This window comes from Chelon labrosus, assembly GCF_963514085.1.
Source record: "Chelon labrosus genome assembly, chromosome: 12".
Lineage (NCBI taxonomy): Eukaryota > Metazoa > Chordata > Actinopteri > Mugiliformes > Mugilidae > Chelon > Chelon labrosus.
The window spans coordinates 15,652,521-15,674,596 of record NC_140345.1 but is presented as its reverse complement, the minus strand read 5'-3'; the positions used below and the strand labels follow the sequence as shown (position 1 = coordinate 15,674,596).

Below are 22,076 nucleotides of genomic sequence, written 5' to 3'. Positions count from 1 at the left end.
CACAGTAGTGAGAGGGTCAGATGAGATGAGCTGCTTTCTCTTTTAACAATGTTTAAATAAACTAACCTGACTGAATCTTGGATTTCTTATTGAATTAGGCTCAGTTTTAGATTAATATCTGTGCTTTCAGATGGAATCTGGACTGAGTTACTTTAATTTTAGTGTGTCTGCTTCCAGCCAACCAAGAAGATAGCCTAAGCCACAAACAAGAGGTCTGACCACGGTCACGTCTTAGCCCTCCAGTAAAAGATAAACCTTTTCTAAAGCATCAACTTATTGTTTCCATGTATCCGGTGGAGATGAGGATCCTCCTGAACTGTGGCCTTAGAGAGAAACCGCTGTGAACCAGCTCCGCTCCAAGCTAAACAGGTTATCAACCTGTTAGGTGGGATGTAATTCTTAAGTAACGACCCAGTTGGATGCATTTGTTTAGTGTTGTTCCATTACTGCCACATTAGCAAGCGCTTCACCTGGGGCTTCACAGGGATCTCATATGTACAAATGATGTAAACCTAGGAAAAGGTTAAGGGGTCAAACATAAAGACATGCTATCTGTTAGATTTTGTAATCGACTAAATACACATGATACTTTATTCTTCTGGCTCTGTGCTTCGTCACGTTTAATATAAGACAATAGGTGGATATTACATTGAATTCTCAGCCATACACATGAATGCTGCCTTTGTTAACAACTTCAGAAGCTTTAGCACAAGATGAAAACATCTGGCCAGGGTACAGCTTTGCAAAGATATACAAACATTCTGTGTGTCTGGTTAATCCGACTGCATCAAAACTCACTGGACGGACAACAGTTCAAACCATTCATCTTGAAAATTATCCAAATCAACCGAAGAACGTTGCTGATTTTATCACTGTCTGACTAAACTGCACCCCAGAGAAACCCAACAAGAACCAGAAGAACTGAGGATGGAGGTGCAGTGGATATCTGGTAGAGCAACACAAAAGAAGATTTGCAGGTGTGTCCAGTGTCTCTCAAATTACTTTTGACAATCTAAACGTGTGTTTAAATTCGACAGTCCGGTGCAAATAGTTCTGCACAGAATCTAAATACTTTCTGCTGTTGTGGCCTAGTTTGAAGTCTTAAACCCGAAATAAAAGCAGCCCAAGGTGTGAGACAGGAAGAGTTTGAGGAAGTTATCACCAGTGCATTCTTTGCTGCAATAAACTTGTCTCGTCCCCATGCCATAATTATTTACATGTATGTATTTGCATGTATATTGAAATGTATTTTACTATATTTTTGGTCTTTAACAGTCATTCTGTAGTATTTCTTTGAACCTGGAGACAAGCAAATAAAGCTGGCTCCTTGCTTTCAGTGGGTCTATTTCATCCTTTTAGCAGATGAAGCTGTGCCATATGTGAGGCTGATGACCTGAATTGCATGTTATCCACAGCCGTGAAATGTGAGACTTCTCTGCGTACACCTGGTGACAGGATTAAACTGAACAATATAATAATAATAAACAAATGTAATCCATTGAAGAGACGATGAAGGCTGAGTTAGGACTACACCTGTTGATCTGCTATTAGTGTGTTCTTGCTGGAGGCCCTTTTAATATTAATGGCACATCTGCTGAACTGATAACAAGTGAGTCTGTAAGTGAGCTTCTGTGTCCACGCAGCACGTGTCATTCTAGGTTCATAATGTGTAAGGCTGCCCCCTAGAGGCCAGAGTGAGAATGGCAATATGCTCCTGGATCATATCATATATATCTGCTGTTATCCTGTATTTTTCTTTTTTATTATTATTTCATGTGTACAGTTTGATATTTTTTTTTTTTTTTTTGTACAAGAGAGAAAAAGTTACCGGAGTCAAATTCCTTGTATGTGCACACATACTTGGCCAATAAAGCTGATTTTAATCCTTCTGTTTCTGAAATCAGTTTTTATGAAAAAATAAATAAGTATTGGAGTGTTAACTTGCCCTATGCAGCCTTGTAATTAAAACCTTGCTGCAGTCATTTTCATGCACATACATTGTAGGTTCCCCTCCCTCCCCACAAGGGCGCACTATACCTCTACACACTGCAAGTAATGGGACCATTTCAAAGCACTTCCTGAAAAATACAATATGCCCTTATTATCCTCAGATGTATAACTCACTCACAGCTGCAGGAGAGTTAATGGTGGAGGTAAAAAAACACTAACTAAGAAACTAATCCAAGCAAATTTATCTTATCCTAATAATCTTGTGCTGACTAGATACAGGGCAGCTGATCCCTGACCAGCCACATTTCATCTGACCAGCGACAGTCATTAAGTAACCAACTTATAGAAGTCAGTGGACGTACTCTGGCATTAATCTGCATGTGTTTATCGATATCGGTTTATCAAAAACAATGATTAGTCACATTTATAGAGGATCGATGACACCAGTCTAGCCCTCTAAATTCATGTCTTTTCCCTCTCCTTCTTCTCCTTTTCTGTGCCTTCAGGGCATTCTCACAAAGTAAACAACAAACAAGAAAGGCGCAGTAAATTGTAACCCCCTTAAAAGTCTCCCTCCGTTCCTTCCTCAAGGTTGCGTTTCTGTCCCTCTCCTAGGTGAATCCTAACATTCCCTTTACTTTCCCACAATGCCAGCGCTAAATACTGTTCACGGGACCTATAAGCTGAATTGTCAACATAATTCACGATGTCCGGATTTCCCAGGTCACCGGTTTCCATGGATTCACCTGAGCACCTCAATGACCTTTACAACAGAAGGTCAGTCGAAGGAAAAATATGCTGTGGAAAATGAGACCTTTGAAATCTGTCTCTGCAGCTTGTGTCAGAATAATACAGAGACTCTGCCACACTTAAATCTACTGATGTTTCCAATTGGCTTAAACTCAGATTTCTCATTTTGGAGATGATGAATTGGATTTTTTGACGATGATAAGCTGAGAGTTTGGACACTCATTGCAGACAATTACTTGTCCAAATGATGAATGAGAAGCAAACAATGTGCTAAATGAATTTTTATCCATGTTACTTTCTGCATTCTGCTCCACATCAGAAGCAATGAATGAGGAGAAGGTAAAGGCTACTGTCCTTAGAAAGTAGGGAGCGAACAACCCCAAAGTGCAAGTACGTCACAAAGTGCTAAGACAACTGTATAAAAGGCCCGTGTATTCAAAACAGTGCTGGGTAAATACTGCTAACTGTGGGGTCACGGTGCATTCTTGGAAAACTCTTTTAGCTTGCGTCAAACACTCTTTAGAAACTGGCGTGTGTTATGTGGCAGACAAACACTGTAGATGTTCATCCAGAGCCTCAAACAGACAGGCAGCAGCAGCGATGCAGGTTAATGAGGTTAGGGTAAGGACCAGGGGCTTGACTGGGACTGAAAAGGATTGAAAATGGCTCTGCCGGTGTTTAAAATAATAATTTAGCAGTAGCAAAAGCCCTCAAGGATCAAATCAAAATAATGCCAAATAAAATTCAGTGATAGTTGTGACATAAATATACGACACCAAAGCTTTATTATTATATTTTCTAGTCAGACCTCCCTGAGTTTGTTCTGTTTTTGGTGCTGCTCTCTGTGCACTGCTATAAATAATACCTCTATACAAATGTGGCTTTAAATTCGAACGTTTTTGTTATGTGTCCGTCGCATAAGATCTCCTCCAAGTGGCAGCCATGTGTTCACGTCTTCAGCCAAGAAGAAGTTAAAACAAACATCTCCATGGAGCAAATGCTTTCGGCCCTTGACTGCACACTGGCACTCAGCAGACTGACGATAAACATGGGTCTGTAGTTCAGCTGCTAGCCTGTGACTGCTGCTATCATACCATAGCAAATGTGTTTGTTTTGGTTTTATTTGGCGGTTCCCTCAGAGATAATTAGACTTTGTACACTGAAAAAATAAAGACATGCACTTTGGACAGCAACACCCAAAGCTTAACGGGATGTCAGTTGATGTTGGTAATAAACTGGTTGTACTTGTTTTGTCAGACAGTAGGGCCAGACAATATATTGTGTTGTTAATATATATCAATATATTTTCACACTAAATATATATAGTAGGATGAATCATTTAAATCGATATAGTTACACTAGAAGGGCCTGAGTAGACTCTACTTCCTGAGGAAGTTCAGGTCTTTCAATGTATGCAGCAAGTTGCTGGAGACTTTCTACCAGTCTGTTGTGGGAGCACCTTGTACTTTGCTGTAGTTTGTTGGGGGAGCAGTACCAGCAAGAAGGCCATTAGTAGGGTCTGGACATGTGATCGGCAGAGAGTTGGAGACATTTGTCTCAGTGAGAGACAGGAGGACACTGGACAAACTGCTCTCCATCATGGACAGTCCATCTCATCCACTACACCAGACTATAAAGGGGCAGCAGAGCTCATTCTCCACCAGATTGATCCAGCTCCACTCATACCATTATTGCACCTTATTAATTCTTCCTATGTATATAATATATATTTACTTCCATATTTCTTGTACATTTGTTCATATGCTAATTTTGTATTTTTTTCTTATACTATTTTATTATATTTTACTAGATGTTTACTTTTTTGTTTTATTTTTATTTGATCTTAATCTTATTTTATTTTTATTTTATTTTATCTTTCTTTTTACTTGTGATTCTCAAGAGTGTTTTCTATGTGCAACTAAGCTACTGTGACCAAGCAATTTTGCTTGTGGATGATTAAAGTCTGTCTAAGTTTAAGTCTAACTCTAGTTGTTGTTGCACTAAAACTATTCTCAGAGAGCCACCAAGTTGCCTATATTTCTACCCCCAGCAGCACGACAAGAGACACTGAATTCAAACTTCACAGGGCAGCAACATCTCTGATATCCCCACAGAAAGAAAGAGCAAGAGGAGGACCAACGATGCAGTGATTAAAAAAATCCGTCAACACAATCCATCCGATTTGATTCAGCCCAGTTTTCAGAAGCGAGAAAAAAAGGAAGGCTTTCACAGTGACACTGAGCGATAAGAGACGCTCCACCAAGATAAAGGAAAGCAAGAAAGCAACTAAGATATGGATCATTGGATCCAGTTACATTAAACATGGAGAGGTGGCAGCGTATCAAATGTATGGAGAGAACCTTGGACTTAATGCCGGAGTTGAGTGGTTCGGCAAAGGTTTGTGGAAAGTTTTCTTCATGTATTCTTAAAAAAATTATTTATTCCTCCAAGTACAGGTGAGTATCTGGTCGTGACAGACTCTCGTCATGTGAGTTTCGGGTGGGCACCACCCACAGACGTTGCTGATAAAACCCCAACTTCCCACCGGTCATTTAGAAATGAAGTAACTACCTGAATGAGTGATGAAATGTCTTCAAGAAACACAATAAGTCCAGTTCCCTTTGTTTCAGCTTTGTTTTTTGGCTTTATCATGGTTAAAAAAACACTGAAATGTCCGGTTTTTGTCAGCCCATCATCGCATCTCAGCTTCATGGCTCCACCTCAACCAACATCCTCCTTAGTTACTAATAAGCTTGAAGTAGTTTGATCATTGAACTACCTCAAATTCGTCTCAAATTTAATTCAAACGCCATTCAAAATGCTCACCCAGCCTGAATTCAACTCAGTGAGTGTAAAGGAATATACAGTATCCTATAACTGCATCATCTTTTCAATTACTGTACCACAAATTCAGCGGTTGAATGAGCACATCTCTGACAGAATCTCAGACTTAAAGACTTGTAAGACAAATAATCGCTCCTCTTCCACACAGGAAGCCATCAGGTCTCTGTCTACTCTGACAGAACATAAAGTCCTTTTACATCTTCTTTAAAAGCATCCTGAGGTTTTTTTTCCCATACCGCATGTTTTATTAGTCTATATTGCGTTGCGTAAATCCACTGCCACCCACCAAAAGAGACGGAGGCCTCTGGCTCAGCGATTCAGCTCATGAACGTTGGCGTGCAGCAAATAAACCCAGAGTGAGAGATTTGTGGTGACCTCCCAAGATGTTATTCCCACTGACTGAATGCCACTTGGCAGTCGAAATGAAATCAGGACATTTCACACGTGAATCGGCTGAGAATAGTGAACACGGATAATAAACGTACTGCAGAAGACTGCAAAGATCTAGTTATAGTATTAATTTGGAGGAACTCTGGTCATGTTTTCACACCGTTTGGCCAGTCAGATAGAGAACCTTATAGCTGTCAGCTTACCCTTATTAACTGGTGCAGTTTTGGTGGCAAGGTTAGCTAGCAAAATGGCAAGCTAGGAGAGGAATCACAGTTTGTGTCATATCATGAAAACATACTAGCATGCATGGAAGATGGCGAGAAAACAACAGGTCAAAGGGAGCAAGAGGAAAAGAAAAGAAGAATTGTAGCAAAGTGAATTTCAGAGTGGCATTTATCACAAACACCTCTTATCTGCAGACCTGTGGCTCTAGGGAAGGTTTGGGAGTCAACAGACATTTTCTTCAGGACATCTCAGCTCTCCCTGAAACCAGCCAGGGCATGAAATGTGCTCCTTGAGAGATACCTGAAGCAGCTGGAGCATATCCCAGCTGTCACTGGGCAAAAGGCAGGGTACACCCTGGACAGGTCACCAGTCTATTCTTATGTTTAGATTCTTTCATGTAATTCACACAACGCACTAAACTTCACACCACGGTGAAAACACTCCCCATACACCCAAGATAAACTCGGTGTGTTCACTTTGGTCACTTTTATGAAGCTGGAAAATATGATACAGGAAAAAGGCAGGTTCAATTGATGCTCAGACAGAGCCTGTGCCTGTACTTACATCCCTCTCCAACATAGAATCCAGTCACAGTTTAAGCCAAATTTACTTTGTACTTCATCCAACTGTTTGGATCTATATAAGTACCAGATGGTTTTCAGGTGGTGTGTTGTGTTATGTTTCTACAGTCACTTCCGATTAAAGAGTTTATGGAAAAGTATTAGAGAAAGATTAAGAACTTGTAATAAAACTGCAGCTAAACTACTTGCTGAAGACTCAAGCAAGAAATCCAAAGTTAAGTTCGTTCTCCAAACCACAACTCTACGGCATAGGGATGCCCTGATAGGTATCGGGAGATCAGCATTGGGGCCAAACCAGGTATTTTAAAAATGATTAGGCTTTGCTGAAGCTCTGTCTTTTGTGGTTATTTGTCTGAGGTCTGCCATAAGCCACATCCACATCCACATCCACATGTTTTCTTCAGTTCAATGTCAAATGATTGATATTGTATTAAGGGACTCGCCATAAATTTATTATAAAGGGACACCTGTAATATACTGTATGTTTATATTGCATGCCAGCAGAAAACCAGAAGAAACCAGAATCCCAGCTGTGAACAAAACGTATTAAAAGAAAGAGGACAAACACGCTGAATCCACCACCTACTGCGCCACACATATTGTTGACCACAAGTGTCACTGTACGATGTGACACAAAAACTTCGTGGGGCGGTCCGTGTAAACTGACAGTGAGCTGAATGAAGAGATGTCGACTGTGTGGCCTGACCACTTGGCAAAAGGCCCTACAACAGAGTCCAACACCAACAGCTAGACGCTCGACAGTCCGACTGATAGTAAAAGGCTTTGGCTGCGGGATCGGTCTGTATTTAGAAAAGAATGTGTCAAACCACATTTTAAAGTGCCACTGAAATGTGTCCTCCCACTAGAAGATGACGTGCATTTAGTGGGTAAACAAAAGATTACAATAACACAAGGTGTAAAACCTCAACTGTTACTGCCTACCCTCAGGACAAAGGAAACAGACTCAGAGAGACTGGCGACCTTCACGCTGCCCACTCCCTCTTCCATCTTTCTCTTTAAGAAGCCAACTAACTCTTTTCCATCCATTCCTTCATCTCTGTCCCTCTGCCTGTCACTTTCCATATAATCCTCCCTCATCTCCAGACTATGGTGGAAATATTTCACAGATACCGTAAATGTACGTATGCAGACTTCCTACCACATTCCTGACCAGGAGATATCACATTTGGCCCTTCTGTGCAAGGCTGTCACACTGCAAATATGCTTATAAATGTTTCCCCCTTTTATTAATGTTCCCAGCACCATTGTATGTCAGTAAAACAAGGTGTTTTCTGGGAAATATGGTGGAAAAGATCTTACAGTACACCTTGCGAGTGGCAAGGCCTTATTGTGTGAGAAAATTAGTCTCAGATGCTTGGGAGAGGTACAGCTGTATTTTACAACTTTATTAGAGAGAAAGAATAAAATGAAAAGAAAATATAAAAATTGAGATGCTTTATAATTTATATGCTCAACAACAAACTGCACTGTTTTAGGTGATCTCTTGCCTAGTTCTGGATTATTGAGTCCCAATTATCTGAGGTACCGTGGATTTAATTGGTCCAATTATGAAAAGCTATATGGAGAACAGATCAGTTTAGATTGTCACAGCATTTCGATCCATAAAAGGTATAAAACCCCTCTCTGCGTGTGATCCTGGGCGGAAAAAAAATGTCTCGTCTCGCCCCTCAGCAGCAGAATGGCGATATATTTTGTTCGGAAAATACCAAAGCAGGAGAGGTATATAGAGGCAGAAATCCACACGGACCAAGCAAACACAACCATCTTGTGAAGTTTGACATTCTTCAACTTCCACTGGCAAAGCTGTTTGAACAGCACTGAATCAAGATTTTGGCCGAGCGACCCACCACTCGCTGGAGTTATTTAGAGAGCTGTTCAGAGCCTCACTTCCTTTCTCTTACTATGAATGGGCAGCGGCTCCAGACCGAGAAGTGACCGAGGTGTAAGATGGTGAGATCTTTCTCTAGTAAAACAAAGGGAATAAATATGCATTGGAACTTAAAAATTATGCAGAAATCCTGATGTGATGTGAACAGTTTCTAGGTCACGTATTTTAGCAAAAACACATCTCAGGAGGTCAAACACCTTATACATTATAGCTACAGTCCTTTGTTAAATAATTAATAGGCCGTGGCTTAACTATAGTCTACAAGGAAAATTAAATCATTGTATTTTGCAGAAATGTAAAATTTTATGAAGTCAGATCACACATTCAGTACGCAGGGAAAACACAATCCACTACTTCTGCTATGGCCACTACATCTCTGCAATGCCATACTCTCATCTGAAAGCAGTAGATGAAATTGCCAATAGCAAAAGGAACACATCATAATGATAATAATTAATACCTATCGACAGATGCATTTATCAAAACTATCTCTATTACACAGTTACACTGCCCACAGGCGTTTGCAAACAGTTTAACTGCTCACAGACCATAGAGTTACATTCAACACTTACCAAAGCTGCATTTACCTTGATCCCTAGAAACCGTCTACAGGACACTAAAGTCCAGGACTGCCACATAATAAAAGCTGCGACTCATCTCTGTGCTAGCCACTTGCTCATACTTGAAAGTGAAATTCAGTCCATTACGTTCTGAGGGACTCAAAGTCCTTATTTTTTTGGGCTAAATTTAAGCTAGCAGTTAGCATTTAGCCAGTTAGCATCACCTTCAGAATCCATATTCCTGCTCAATGTTATTCTCAGTTCATGCTTGACTGTAGCTACCTAACATTAGTGCTGTTTTGGCTATGAAAAAAATAAAATAAAATCATTGTTTGTCTAATAGTTTTAAATAAAGTCCATCGAACACTATCTTTCAGGGAACCACATTGGATGTTCCCTCATGGTTTTACAAAGGTTCAACAAAAGCCTTCAGAAGAGGTTCTCTAACTTATCGAGAATGAAAGCTTGTAAAACATGTAGGGAACCTTAGAGAAATGTTTACTAAAGGTATGAATCGCTGAGTAGTTCCCTGAAGGTTATTTTTTATAGTTTTGAAGGTCTTAATGAAAACTACTGTTTTGTTTGTTTGTACCGCTGGGGTTGCCAAAGTTACACATAAAACAAATTCTGTACATTGTAAGAAGGCTCCTTTCTCACATCTGGCAATTTAATGTATTTATTTATTGCTTGTTTTGGAAATTAAGCAGTACAGTTTAACTCGTTTTATATTCCACTAGAAACACCTGTTCAAAAATACATTTTTATTTAAGGTTGTTTTAGCCCTTAATATTTAGAGATAGTGTTAGTAATATATAAATTGAATGGGGGCTTCCTTTCTTCCCCCATACTAAATAAAGGAAGCAATTCCAGCCTGTTTGAATTTACAGCCAGTTGCCACTTTATAAGGTACAACAGGCTAAAATGAATACAGGCTTGTAGTACAAGAGTAAATTCTGCCTCCATAAAAGGGTTTAGCATTAATTTAAATCTAAAGTCTACGTTCTCCCTTGTTCATATAAATGACAAAAGTAGATGTATCTTTTACACAATTCTTAGGTTTTGATTGACGATGTCCTAATATTAGCTTTTTATAAAATGTGAGGAAAGCATGATTTGCCATTCAGTAGATATTCTGTGTTTTCAGCGTTACAAGAAATCCTTTCACATCCTTTTTCTTTTTTATTTCACAGAGCATCCAGTCAGCTTCACCTCCTAATCTGGCCATATACATCTGTTTAGAAGAAACCATAACACACCTCTGACCAGATGTGTCGACCATAGTGTCATCCCCCCGCTGTTCCAAGCTGCTGATGAACCAAAGTTTCCACTGTGTAGCTATTTAAAGAAAGCAGAACCTATTCTACTGGGAATAAGACGGTTTTCCACTGTGACCTCCCAAGTAGGGTTCGGGGGAAGGAGGCCAAAGAGTCAAAAGTAAGGGAACCAATAGTCCTCATGTAATAATGTCAAAATTTGGACTGTTACAAGAAAATCAGCAATACTTCAGGAGAAAAAAAACGTTAGAATAACATCAACTTGACTGAAAATTGCCATTTATAATGATTAATTATAAATTAGATAGCATGTACTAGTTTTTAAAGAAGGTTAAATGTATAGACCGAATGCCTCTCTTATATTTATGGTGCCCTCATTGACTGGGTCTCACAATAAATTGAGATCGTCTTCATCCAACACTCTGGGTGATCCCTCCAGCATTCCTTCCTGTTTGTCGTCATGGTGCCAGCAGGACAGCTCCGCCATATATAAGGTCCTCCTCTCCTGAGTCCAGAGCCAGAACGACAAAGAGACTACAACCTTCTGCTACAGCACAGCCAGAGAGGAGGAGGAGGCAAGATCAAACCCTGAACCAAAGGACTTAGCTCCAGTTACCTGAACTGAAAACATATTTTTCACACACCTGAGATACTTTTGATTGTGATCTGCGTAACAGGACGATGGCCAGTCTGTCAGATAGAGCTGTACTCGTTTTCTTCATTACAGCACAGGTAGGAAATACAGCAGTAACTTATATGCTTATAACCATATAGCATTGTTTTTTAATAATTTTTCATGCATATACGTCAGATTTATGACTTTGTTACTTTTTGATGCCTTTGCAGATGGAAATGAAAGTAAATTATAAGTTTAATTAACTTAAATCGATCATTGTAACATGTATTTTGGCCTCCAAATCAAAGTCTTTGACCAAGTAACCATTACAAAGGTGTATTGAAGATGATATTATGCCATGTTTTTTCAATATATTGAAAATAAAATAGCTTTATTTGATGTTTACTAGATTTGTATCCTGATAAATTAGAATGAGGAATTCTATTTTTACTAAAAACTAGAAAACGTTCACTCCAATTTCAACTACTTGTCTTGATTACCTCAGATTGTGTGAGATTCTCCAGCATGAATAAACAAGTCATTTTGTCTTCCACTCAGGTTTTTACACTGGCCTGGTCCCAGATGTGTCCTCGGAGATGCCAGTGCCCTAAGGAGCCCCCAGTGTGTCTCCCCGGGGTGCCTCTGATCCTGGATGACTGCGTCTGCTGCCTGGTTTGCGCCGCTCAGAAAGGGCAGGCCTGCTCTGAAATGAACCCCTGTGACACACGTAAAGGGCTCAGGTGTGACTACACGGCCGACGTCCACAAGAGGACTGGTATCTGTGTTGGTGAGTAGACTGTTGTTTTAGCTTGCACCTATATGTGTCTTGAATTATTTGTAAAACCCATAATTTAACCACTTTTGTGTCTGCCTTCCTCCAGCTCATGAGGGTGACGTGTGTGTTTTGGACGGTTCTGTCTACCGGAACGGTCAGATCTTCTTCCCCAGCTGTAAGTATCAGTGTATGTGCCGCGACGGGCAGATAGGATGTGTGCCGCGCTGCAATCTGGACGTCATGCTACCCGGGCCGGACTGCCCCATGCCCCGCAAGGTCCAGGTGCCAGGAGAGTGCTGCGAGAAGTGGGTGTGTGAGCCCCAAGTTCAGACCAGAGCGCTGGGCGGCTTTGCCATGGCAGGTGAGCGGACTGCAAGGATGAGACAAGATACACTGTCTACACAAATGACACACTTAAAACAGCCCGTTTCTCTTTGACGCTGGTGTGTCACTCCAGTGTGAAACACAGTGTTAAAAGGTTATGTACATTTCTCTGACCTGTTCAGAGTTAATGCACAGGAACCAAGGAAAGAAAGAGGAAAATAGAAGAAGGATTAGGGAAGGAGGAAAGGACACAAAGGAAAGGACATTACTGTTATAATGTTAGTTGGAAATGTGCAACAGCAACATGACTGATTATTCTCTTCAGTTTGGGCGAAAAGAGTTTAGGATGATCAGCCTTCTCTCCTTCTCTGTGTTCATTCAGCCTATCGTCAGGAGGAAACAGTGAGCTTTGATGGCTGGGACCCCAGCCTGAACTGCATAGAGCAGACCACAGAGTGGGGCGCCTGCTCTCAAACATGCGGCATGGGGGTGTCCACCAGGGTCACGAACAAAAACCAGCGCTGTGAGATGGTGAAACAGAGTCGGCTGTGCATGATCAGACCCTGTGGCGAGCAGCAGGACCAGCTGACACAGCTTGCAGCAAAGGTAATTTTTAGTTCTTATATAGATCACATCAGTATGTACTTTTACTTCAGTAGCACATTAATTTTACAGTCTTCATATCTTCCTCTCCCAGCAGAGAGGCGGCAGGTGCCAGAGGATGGTGAGGAGCGACACAGCCGTTCACCTCTCCTATAAGAACTGCACCAGCGTCCAAGCCTACAAGCCTCGCTACTGCGGCACCTGCACAGACGGCCGCTGCTGCACCCCTCACAGAACCAAAACCGCCTTGGTGGATTTCCAGTGCGCCAATGGCAAAACCGCCAGGAGGCCCGTCATGGCGATCCTGACCTGTACCTGCCACAGTCACTGCCCTCGAGACAACGCTGTGTGGCAGCCATCAGAGCTGGGATACAGTGGTATGAGAATATAGGTCAGAGACTCACCGTGAAGGCAATAGTGAGATTATGATTAGAAACAGTTAAATCCAGACTGTAGCTGACTGCACGAGTTGAATTGGAGGACAATGCTCTTTTTAGGTTAAAACAACATAACATACTGTGCAGTACAATATTCAGCACTGTACAACAGAGAGGTCTAACAACAACTCTGTATGTCTCTCTCTCCTGGTGAAAGATTTAATCGTGTAACATCCTATGGACAGATCTTTACTAAGTACAATCAAGGCACTTAAATCTTGTGACATCTTTAGGTAGAGAACACTACAAGTCCATTCACAACAAACTTTGCTGGACATATGTTTGTAGTTTAATTTAAAACAACCTCTGTTCAAGAGGTCAGATAGTATGAAGGCATACAGTCACAGGGTCGTGCAGACGTACAGGAGTGTCACGGCTGCATGCAGCCCTCGGACCTACTTGCTTTGTCGACATAATTTATCTTTCTTAAGACAAAGAACATAAAAACAAATGATTTTGTTCAGCCTAAATTATGAAGACGCAGGCATCTGCAATTTAATATCTATACCAGTAGATTAAAAGAATTTAGAATAAATTCCACAGCTGCCGTACAGTAAAACTTTTTTTTTGATCCAGAAAAAGAAAAAAAAAAACGTTTACTACCGTGGAAATTTTCCATCTGTGGGACACATTTTTGAAATAACTGAACTGTGTACTTTGACATGGTCCCAAACAAGGGCTCCGTCAATGAAAGAGAGGTCACTGCGGTGTCTTAGTGCCATTTCTAACGTCTGCCTGAAACCTTAGCCTTGTTGTAAAATGCATAATGCCCCCCGTTAATAAATGCAAATGTGTGGTATGTTTTTTTAGGTAAAGAGAAGTCATTTCTTTGATGTGTTTTATGTCAAAAGTAGTGCAAATAACATATATTTTTAAAGCGACAAAAGTTCTGTACATACTTGCTGTATAAGTTGTTTGACTGAGTGTGTATCAAATACACAGCATTAAATGAAAACATTAAATGTACATATTAGTAGTGTGTGATATGTATTTTTTTATTCTTACTGAATTATACTCCATTCTGCTTGTTCTTGCATTTTGTGATGAATACTGCAAGACTTAACGTTCAAAATAAATGTGTTTTTGAATGAGGGTTTTAATCTCTTTATTATCACACAATAATAACATTTGTATTTCATAACTGAGGTTGGTGGGAAAAGGAAGATTAGCGCTGGATTTATAGCATACAGCTCAGGGAAAGTTCATTTGGGATGATGGGTTCAGTTCAGATTAGTGGTAGATTTAAATTGATCTGACTGCATGAAGAAAATTAAGTTAATATTACTCTTGGACCCCTGGTTGTTTGATATATGGCTCATCGTTGCAATACATCACACGACACCACATCACACTGATCTGTTAGAAATGTCATCTTCATGCGGTGTTATCTGAGTTGTATGTGAAATGTTGCCTGAAACTATGCTAAATAGTCTTGTATCTATTACACCGATCAGCCACAACATTAAAACCTTTGACAGGAGAAGTAAATAACATTGACCATCTTGTGACAATACAATGTTCTGCTGGGAAACTTTTGGACCTGGCATTAGTGTGGATGTTACTTATAGATGTACCATCCACCTAGACCAGACCAGGCACCCCCACCCCGTAGCAATGACACTCCTTGATGTGAGCAGCCATCCCCAACAGGATGCAGCCTGACACAGGCACACACACAAAAACAGTTTAGGAACAACTCAAAGAACATGAAGAACAGCACAAGGTGTTGACCTGGCCTCCAAATTCACTAGATCCCAAAATGATCAAGTATCTGTGGGATGCACTGGAACAAGCCTGATCCACAGAGGCCCCTCACCTCAACCCATAGGACCCAAAGGCCCCCACTAACAACATTCTATTGCCAGACACCACAGGACACCCTCAGAAGGCCCATGTCCATTCTCTGATGAGTTAGAACTGTTTTGGAGGCACAAGAGAGACCTACACAATATTAAGAAGGTGGTCATAATGTTATGCCTGATTGGTGCATATACACATCAAGTGCACACATTCACACACTGGGAGCAATTTTGGGTTAATGTCTTACTCAAGGATACTTCAGCACGACATCACTGTGCTGCTCGACAGTTATCGTGTCTCTTTGATCTTTGCTTTTAAAAATACAAAGACATCACATGGATTCTCATACATTTAAGCACAGAATAGTCAAACACTGATTAGTCTTCTCTGATTGTTTTACGCGCAAAAATCTCTTTGCCTAGGAACAAATGCACATGTTGACGGTTTTACACATCTGCTCTGTGATGGACCTTTTCATGGGCGATTCCCCTGCAAAACGTTCATGTTATCACATGGGACCCAGGTGTTACCAAACCCTCCAAACCCTGCTGACAGTGGGTGGTGACCCTTTGACCTCTCCCTCTGAACCCAACCTGGGAGGTCATAATGGAAAACCCCCAAAGTCCCTGTGGGATTTCTAGTGTTTCCTAAAATAGCGCCTGAGTGGAAACTTTAGTTCATAGCTTGATTCAGTGGGGGCTGACACTGTGGCCAACACATCTGGTCGCAGCTATGTTTCTGCTAAGAAAGAGACGTGTGTTAAAATGACAGGTTTGTGGTGATTGTGGATGTAGCATACACAGCTTTTTCTAGTGTTGCATGCATTTTAGTTGGTCGAGCATTATTTATTTGGGTAATCGCATTGAGATTAAGATCCTTTTATGACAGAGACCTAGAAAAATCATACATTACCAAGAAACCATAAAATTAATTCACACAAATCAGATAGGAATGTGTGTCTATGTCTTCATGTTCAACGCTCCTGAACCAGGTTACACAGGATTCAGCATGAAAAAAGGGAAAAGCGAATAGCAAATATAATTCATACACACAATAAACAGTGGCCCTTGTATTGATCCTTGAGGTACACCTTTATCACCCATCTGGGGATCTGATTTAAGATCTCTCTGACAGAGTTGCCACTTAACATTTTGTTAAATGCTGATTTAAAGCATGACTAAAGGACATTATTGATCCTCCAGGAAGCCACACAGTGTGATCTAACTTGTGGTTGTAGCATAGCGTGGTCTAGGATGGCTTGGATACAGGTCAATAGCTGTTTAGGCCACAAGGGCCACCCACATGCACTAGACTTGAACCACACCTCTCCACAATGAAGGGCTTTCCTGTTTTATTATACATGCATACAGTGACTCCCATTTGTGAGACATCAGGTTAATTAGTGATTCTAAATTGGCCGTAGGTGTGCATATGAGTGTGAATGGTTGTCTGTCTCTCTGTGTTAGCCCTGCAATATACTGGTGAACTGTCCAGGGTGTACCCCGCCTCTCGCCCGATGACAGCTGGGATAGGCTCCAGAAGCCCTGTGACGCGTTTTTATGTGAGTGGGATTGTAAAATGGCAGAGAAGCATTAATTGCAGTAATAGGTAATCTATATGGGCTTGTAATGTCATCTACCTAATCTTATCAGTTTAAGGTGACACTAAAAAAAAAAAAACACTAAAATTGAATAAATAATGATCGTATATTCAAGCTCTCTTTGAAGGCTGGATGTATACTGTATTTGGTGTAAATAGAGTTCCAGTGGGTGTCTGAATAAAGTGGTGGTTTTATCTAAATATGTATTACTTTACTGAGGAAACAAGGACTAATCAGTCTCTGACACAAATTAGCCATACTCCAGCCATAAAGACACCATAATCACATATAAACTTGTTCTAAAGAAGGAAAACAAGGACAAGGACAAAAGAATGTGAGCGATTAAAAAACCTTAAAAGAATAAAAACTAAATATGATACAAAGCAAGATGCCTACGTCCATGCTTCTGCAAGAGGACACCTAGAAATGGTGATTTTTATCTTTAAGATGCTAAACTCCCACAAAACAATGTTAATTTCATCTTCAAGTTCAGCATAGCAGCATGCTAACAACATCTGCTAAACCTAAAAATTAAGCAAATGGGAAGCTCATTACGATTGTAGGGATTTTTGGTAAAAAAAAAAAAAAAATTTAAACTTTAATATAGATGAAAACTCGGGTATTACTAAAGTTATTAACAACTTTACTGCAGCAAAGTGTAATGTGGTAAACATACACTAGTGTGCCATTTCCCTGTTCAGGTTATATTTCTCTTTAAGTAAAATTAGGTGTTAAATTCGAGATTAAAGCTTTAGAAAGAATAATATATAAGTATACAAATTTAAAATGTGGTTGAAAAACAATATGTACTCTGTGAGAAGGGATGCCTGGGTGAATGATAAGTAAATGTCTCCCTCTAGTGGTGTCTCTGCAACTGTGCTCTCAATACACTTATTGAAAAAGTAAAGGTGCACATTTCAATTCAAGCTAAATGCATAGAGCAGTTTATTCATTCCAAATTTCATCTTTTATAGAAAAGAAATTTTCAGTCTGTATATATATAAAAAAAAAATCAGTCACAAATAACAAACAAGCACAGCAGCTTCTATAACACAACTGGTGCGCTGTGTATGAAGCTTCATCACTGTAGTTTTTAAGCACTGGTGAATTTTAAAAGGTTGCCCTCATATGCACTGTGTATGATCATTGTAAGTGCAAACATACATGCTGAAATTAAAATATCACACACAAAAAAAATGAAATCGCGATGAAAACCCCAACGACGAATATAGCAAAAAAAGAATTTAGTATCTTCTGACGCCACATTTGTAGTCTCTGTCTCCATGTTGTATTCTCAGGAGGGCCGAAGAACAGGAATACTCTCCCACTGAAGTTGCAGTCAGTGAAAGAGTATATCAAGATTGCGTTGTCTGCATCGAAGAAGAACACCTGTCCACTGTCATAATCTACAAACACCAGGACTCTGTCAGGTTTTCTGTTCAAGAAGGGGACGTTGTTCCCCAACCTTACGATCCAGTTTCCATCCCTGGGGTTTGCCCTGTTCCCACGCCTCGACTCCCTGATTATTCCTAAATCCCAGCCTGCCCTACCTCTGGCCTCTACCACGTAGTAGACCCTCCCACCAGAAAAGCCCCTGTCTAGAGGGATGTGGCAAAATCGACAGAAATGGTGTGGTTCTTCACTGGGAAACCTACAAACAGGAGCAGCCACACTGTTTGCCCCTGCTACATCTTTGCCTTTCCTCTTGCACTGCACTGCCCCTTTCATCTTCTGCGCCTTCCTTCCTCGTTTCTGTTTACCTTGCTGCACTTCCGCAGTTTTCTTCCCCATCTGAGCCCTTTTGTCGACATACTGTTCGTTTAAAGGGACGGTATCATGGTCGCTATGTTCAGTACACATGACGCAAACACGAGAGTGGTCATTCCTGCAGAAGAACTCTAATATCCTGTTGTGTTTCTTGCATATTTTGTCCTCCAGGTTGTGCACAGGATTAGCCAGTTTGTGTCTTTTTAAGGCAGCAACTCTGTGATGAGGCTCTAGATGCGTCTCGCAATAAGAGGCCAAACAAACTAGGCAGGTTTTAGAGGCTCTGAGCTTGTTGCCAATGCAGCAGTCACATGGCACCTGCCCTGGTTTAACCGCGGAATCACTGTCGTCCGTCACATGATGCTTGTTAAAATTTTCCACAACCTCCCTGAAAACGGTGTTGACGCGAAGTTTGAGGCCTTTGCCGAACTTCTCATTGCAGAGTGGGCACTGACACGGGTCCTTGCCTGCCCAGTGCCGGGTGAGACAGTCCTTGCAGAAGTTGTGGCCGCAAGGAATAGAAACAGGCTCTTTGAAAACCTCCAGACAAATGGAGCACAGGAACTGATCTTCGGACAGGAAGCTGCTGGCCGTGGCCATATCTGGAGGACAGTTTCAAAGCTGTGAACCATCAACCATAACACCTGTTTTAAAACTTCAGCTAAGAGCTATTTACCACCAAAAACAAACAAACAAACAAACAAAACAACAACAATCAATGCAGCAATTCAAATCATATGAGCTGTATAAAACTTATTACAGGAGTTCACCTTCTTGTTTGCAGATGCTGTATTGTTTCTTTCTTTGCAAAGTACTCAGTGCTCGCGTGCAGTGAATTTCCTTGTTTCTGTTTACTTTCATTTCTGTGGAAATGATACAGATATGCTCCTCCTCTACTGCTTCATGCTCCACTTATTTGGAATGGCATTAACCCCTTAATACCCGAGCTTTGCAAAGCAAATCATGACGCAAAATACCGTTATTGTTGTCATTCAGACAACTCACTTCCTCAGGCTGCAAGAGGTGTACGTATTTGCCTGCCACAAACATGAAAAGGTCTCCTCTCGTATGCATGTTTTCATTCTCTAGTAAAGCCTCTGCTCTTACGTGGTTAACCTAGAGACACATTTTTGTGTTTTGTCCACTGAAATGAATCACCATTCAAGTATTTTTTCCCTCCTGCCTCCACATTAGACTTCACGAGTATGCCTGATTTAAGGCGGCTTAATATTTATGCGTGTTGCGTTTTAATGTTATTTTTGAACATGTTAGACAGCTGCAAAGCATACTTGCCAGTTCATTAGGTAGTGAAAATGCATTCAGATATAACAGTCCTGCACTACATTCACCTTCATGACTGTTATAATGTTCAGTTTATGTTGAAACAGTGAAAGGAAGGCAACAATTCAACTGCATGATCAATTTAGAGGATGTTGTTGCTGCTGTTTATTCCTGTTTCAATCTTAAATATTTGAATACAGCTGGCATACAAAAAAAAAATCTTCACAGAAACAGTTTCCTTAACAACGTCACTTTGTCTGTTTCTCTTTGCTAGTACATCTGGGGCAAATAAAAAGAAAAGCATTTGCTTTCCATATAGATGATTTAGAGGCTAGGCTGATGAGGCTTGAATATTTTCCAAAAAATATGACTAGTTTTAGTTTCTTTTGCATGACGTGGCTTAGGACTTGGGGCTATGGCGCAATGTTTTCATGGTATTTTGATGTTCTTATTCCATTTTTTATTAATTTTTTTTGTGCTGCCTTAGAAAAACAGAACGACAGGATCGTATGCATTCCCACTGCCGCTTTCATGCTATTCTTCTTTTCATCTGTTGGTGAGCCACAAAGACATTCATGTGTTCAAAGTGCAAAAAAAAAAAAAAAAGAAAAAGGAGAGATTAAGGTGAAGCCTGGAAGCTTAAAGGTGAATGTAAACGATGCAAGTTCTGAAATATTCAAAAAAAATAAATTGGATCTGCCAGTGTTCCTTTGTGTACTTAATGTCGTTCCCAGCTCAAAGTAATAAACGAAAAGTGTACTCCGGTGACAAGATGACAAGAGCAAAGACGCACTGTTGATAAATGGAAGGGAACAAGAAGGGGTAAAGGAAGAAAGATGTGAAGGAAGGGAGATGTCAAGGAGGCGGGGAAAGAAACCAAGAGAGAGCAACATCTAAAATAAGGATGGTTGCTAAAAGCAGAGAGGAGTCAGGGAAGGAAAGATGAAAAGAAGAACAAAGAAGAAGGTTAGGTTATGAAAGAGGTAAAAAGTTCTGTCGTGTTTTTTTACATCAAGCTGGAGCAAATTGGGTCATAAGATGTATTAGTTAACCTCTTTAACTTGACTCTTGCAGCGTAGAAATGCTCTCCACTTCCAAGTTTATCGTCTTAATTATTCCAGTTAGCCAGTTCATAGACCAACAATACCAACTCTCTGCAGCTGCAGTGAAAGCAAAGAGTGCAATCGACTGGCTGGGCTGAATGGGGATTAAGAACAGATTCATTAACAACATTTAAATACCATCACCTTTAATTAGACCGCGATCTCCGTTCATTTGTTTGTTTGTTTGTTTGTTTGTTTTGAAGGTCATTACCACAACAAAGAATGCACGTCTCATCTGGTAGCTCATTTCCATATAAAAGTAAGAATCGATTGTGGTTCCTACACCTCATTAAAAACCAAAATATTCTCCCGTCTTTCTGCCGCAGTCTCTTTCACAGAATAATAAATTAATCCTCTCTTTGGTGCAGCTCAGCAGTAATGATCTCATGTAGTTTTGTGGGCGGGCGTGTGAGGAAAGCTTGGCTTAGGACGGCATTCCTGCTACTACACTTCATTCGATTTCCCGATATGAATAATATCATTTTATAATAGGATTTACCGTATGTGTGTGTTCTTTGAGGTAAAATTGTGAGCAGATGTTTTTTTCTCACCCGTTCCAACTCTAAATAAAACAATATACCTCCTAAAAGATAAATATACCTCCACACGGGCAAGTATACAATAAAACTGATGAGTCAAAGATTCTTTTTCCAGCTATACACACACTTTACAACCCAAACACATCGAACTCATAATACTAGGCATAACACCAGGGTGTTGCACAAGCTGTCCACACAATCCCATTCAGTCTAAACTGATCTACGCCACAGATTCCATTCCAGATTATCCAGAAGCTATTGAATTTGTCTGTTTTCAGCGATTTAAAAGGGTCTTTTTTTATATAGTTTTTGTTATCTCAACCCAAACCTCCACTGACCTGTTCCTACACATGTAATTGTGTGTCTGCAGCTTGTGAGTCATTTCATTTTACCAAAGAATAATGCCTCAATCAGAGACGGATCGTTTTCACTTCTTTATCTCTTGCCAATAAATGAGACACTCCGGTGGGACATGGAAATGATCGGCTTTATCAAGAGCTGCTTACTAATGTCCTGCCATTAGTCCACTAATATACTACACCATATAAGCCTCAGTCTCCCACTTCTCTTGTGATATATGATGTATCATTTCTTTTTAAGCTTCACCTCTGTCCAAAATTTTCAAAATTAATTTTTTGCTAAAATCTGAATTGTATGGCATTTTGTATACATTTTATTCATTCCTAACTACTGCAGCGTTGCAGCCAGTGACACCAACAGACTGAACGAGCTGATTAGGAAGGCTGGC

The 22,076-nt window shown here is 40.4% G+C and overlaps 2 protein-coding genes across 2 annotated transcripts; one reads left to right on the top strand and one right to left on the bottom strand.

The window, feature by feature from the left end:
- Positions 1-11,164: 11,164 nt before the first annotated feature.
- On the top strand, positions 11,165-13,192 carry LOC311496632 (CCN family member 3-like; the record flags this gene model as incomplete). Its single annotated transcript, XM_084556530.1, has 5 exons — positions 11,165-11,215; positions 11,658-11,886; positions 11,981-12,235; positions 12,581-12,804; positions 12,896-13,192. The coding sequence occupies 5 exons, from the start codon at positions 11,165-11,167 to the stop codon at positions 13,190-13,192; spliced, it is 1,056 nt and encodes a 351-aa protein (XP_084412656.1).
- A 4,318-nt stretch (positions 13,193-17,510) lies between these two features.
- LOC311496457 (zinc-binding protein A33-like) lies at positions 17,511-19,149 on the bottom strand. Its single transcript, XM_084556327.1, has one exon. It carries the CDS (start codon positions 19,003-19,005, stop codon positions 17,812-17,814), a length of 1,194 nt encoding a protein of 397 aa, XP_084412453.1. The 5' UTR covers positions 19,006-19,149; the 3' UTR covers positions 17,511-17,811.
- Positions 19,150-22,076: the final 2,927 nt, after the last annotated feature.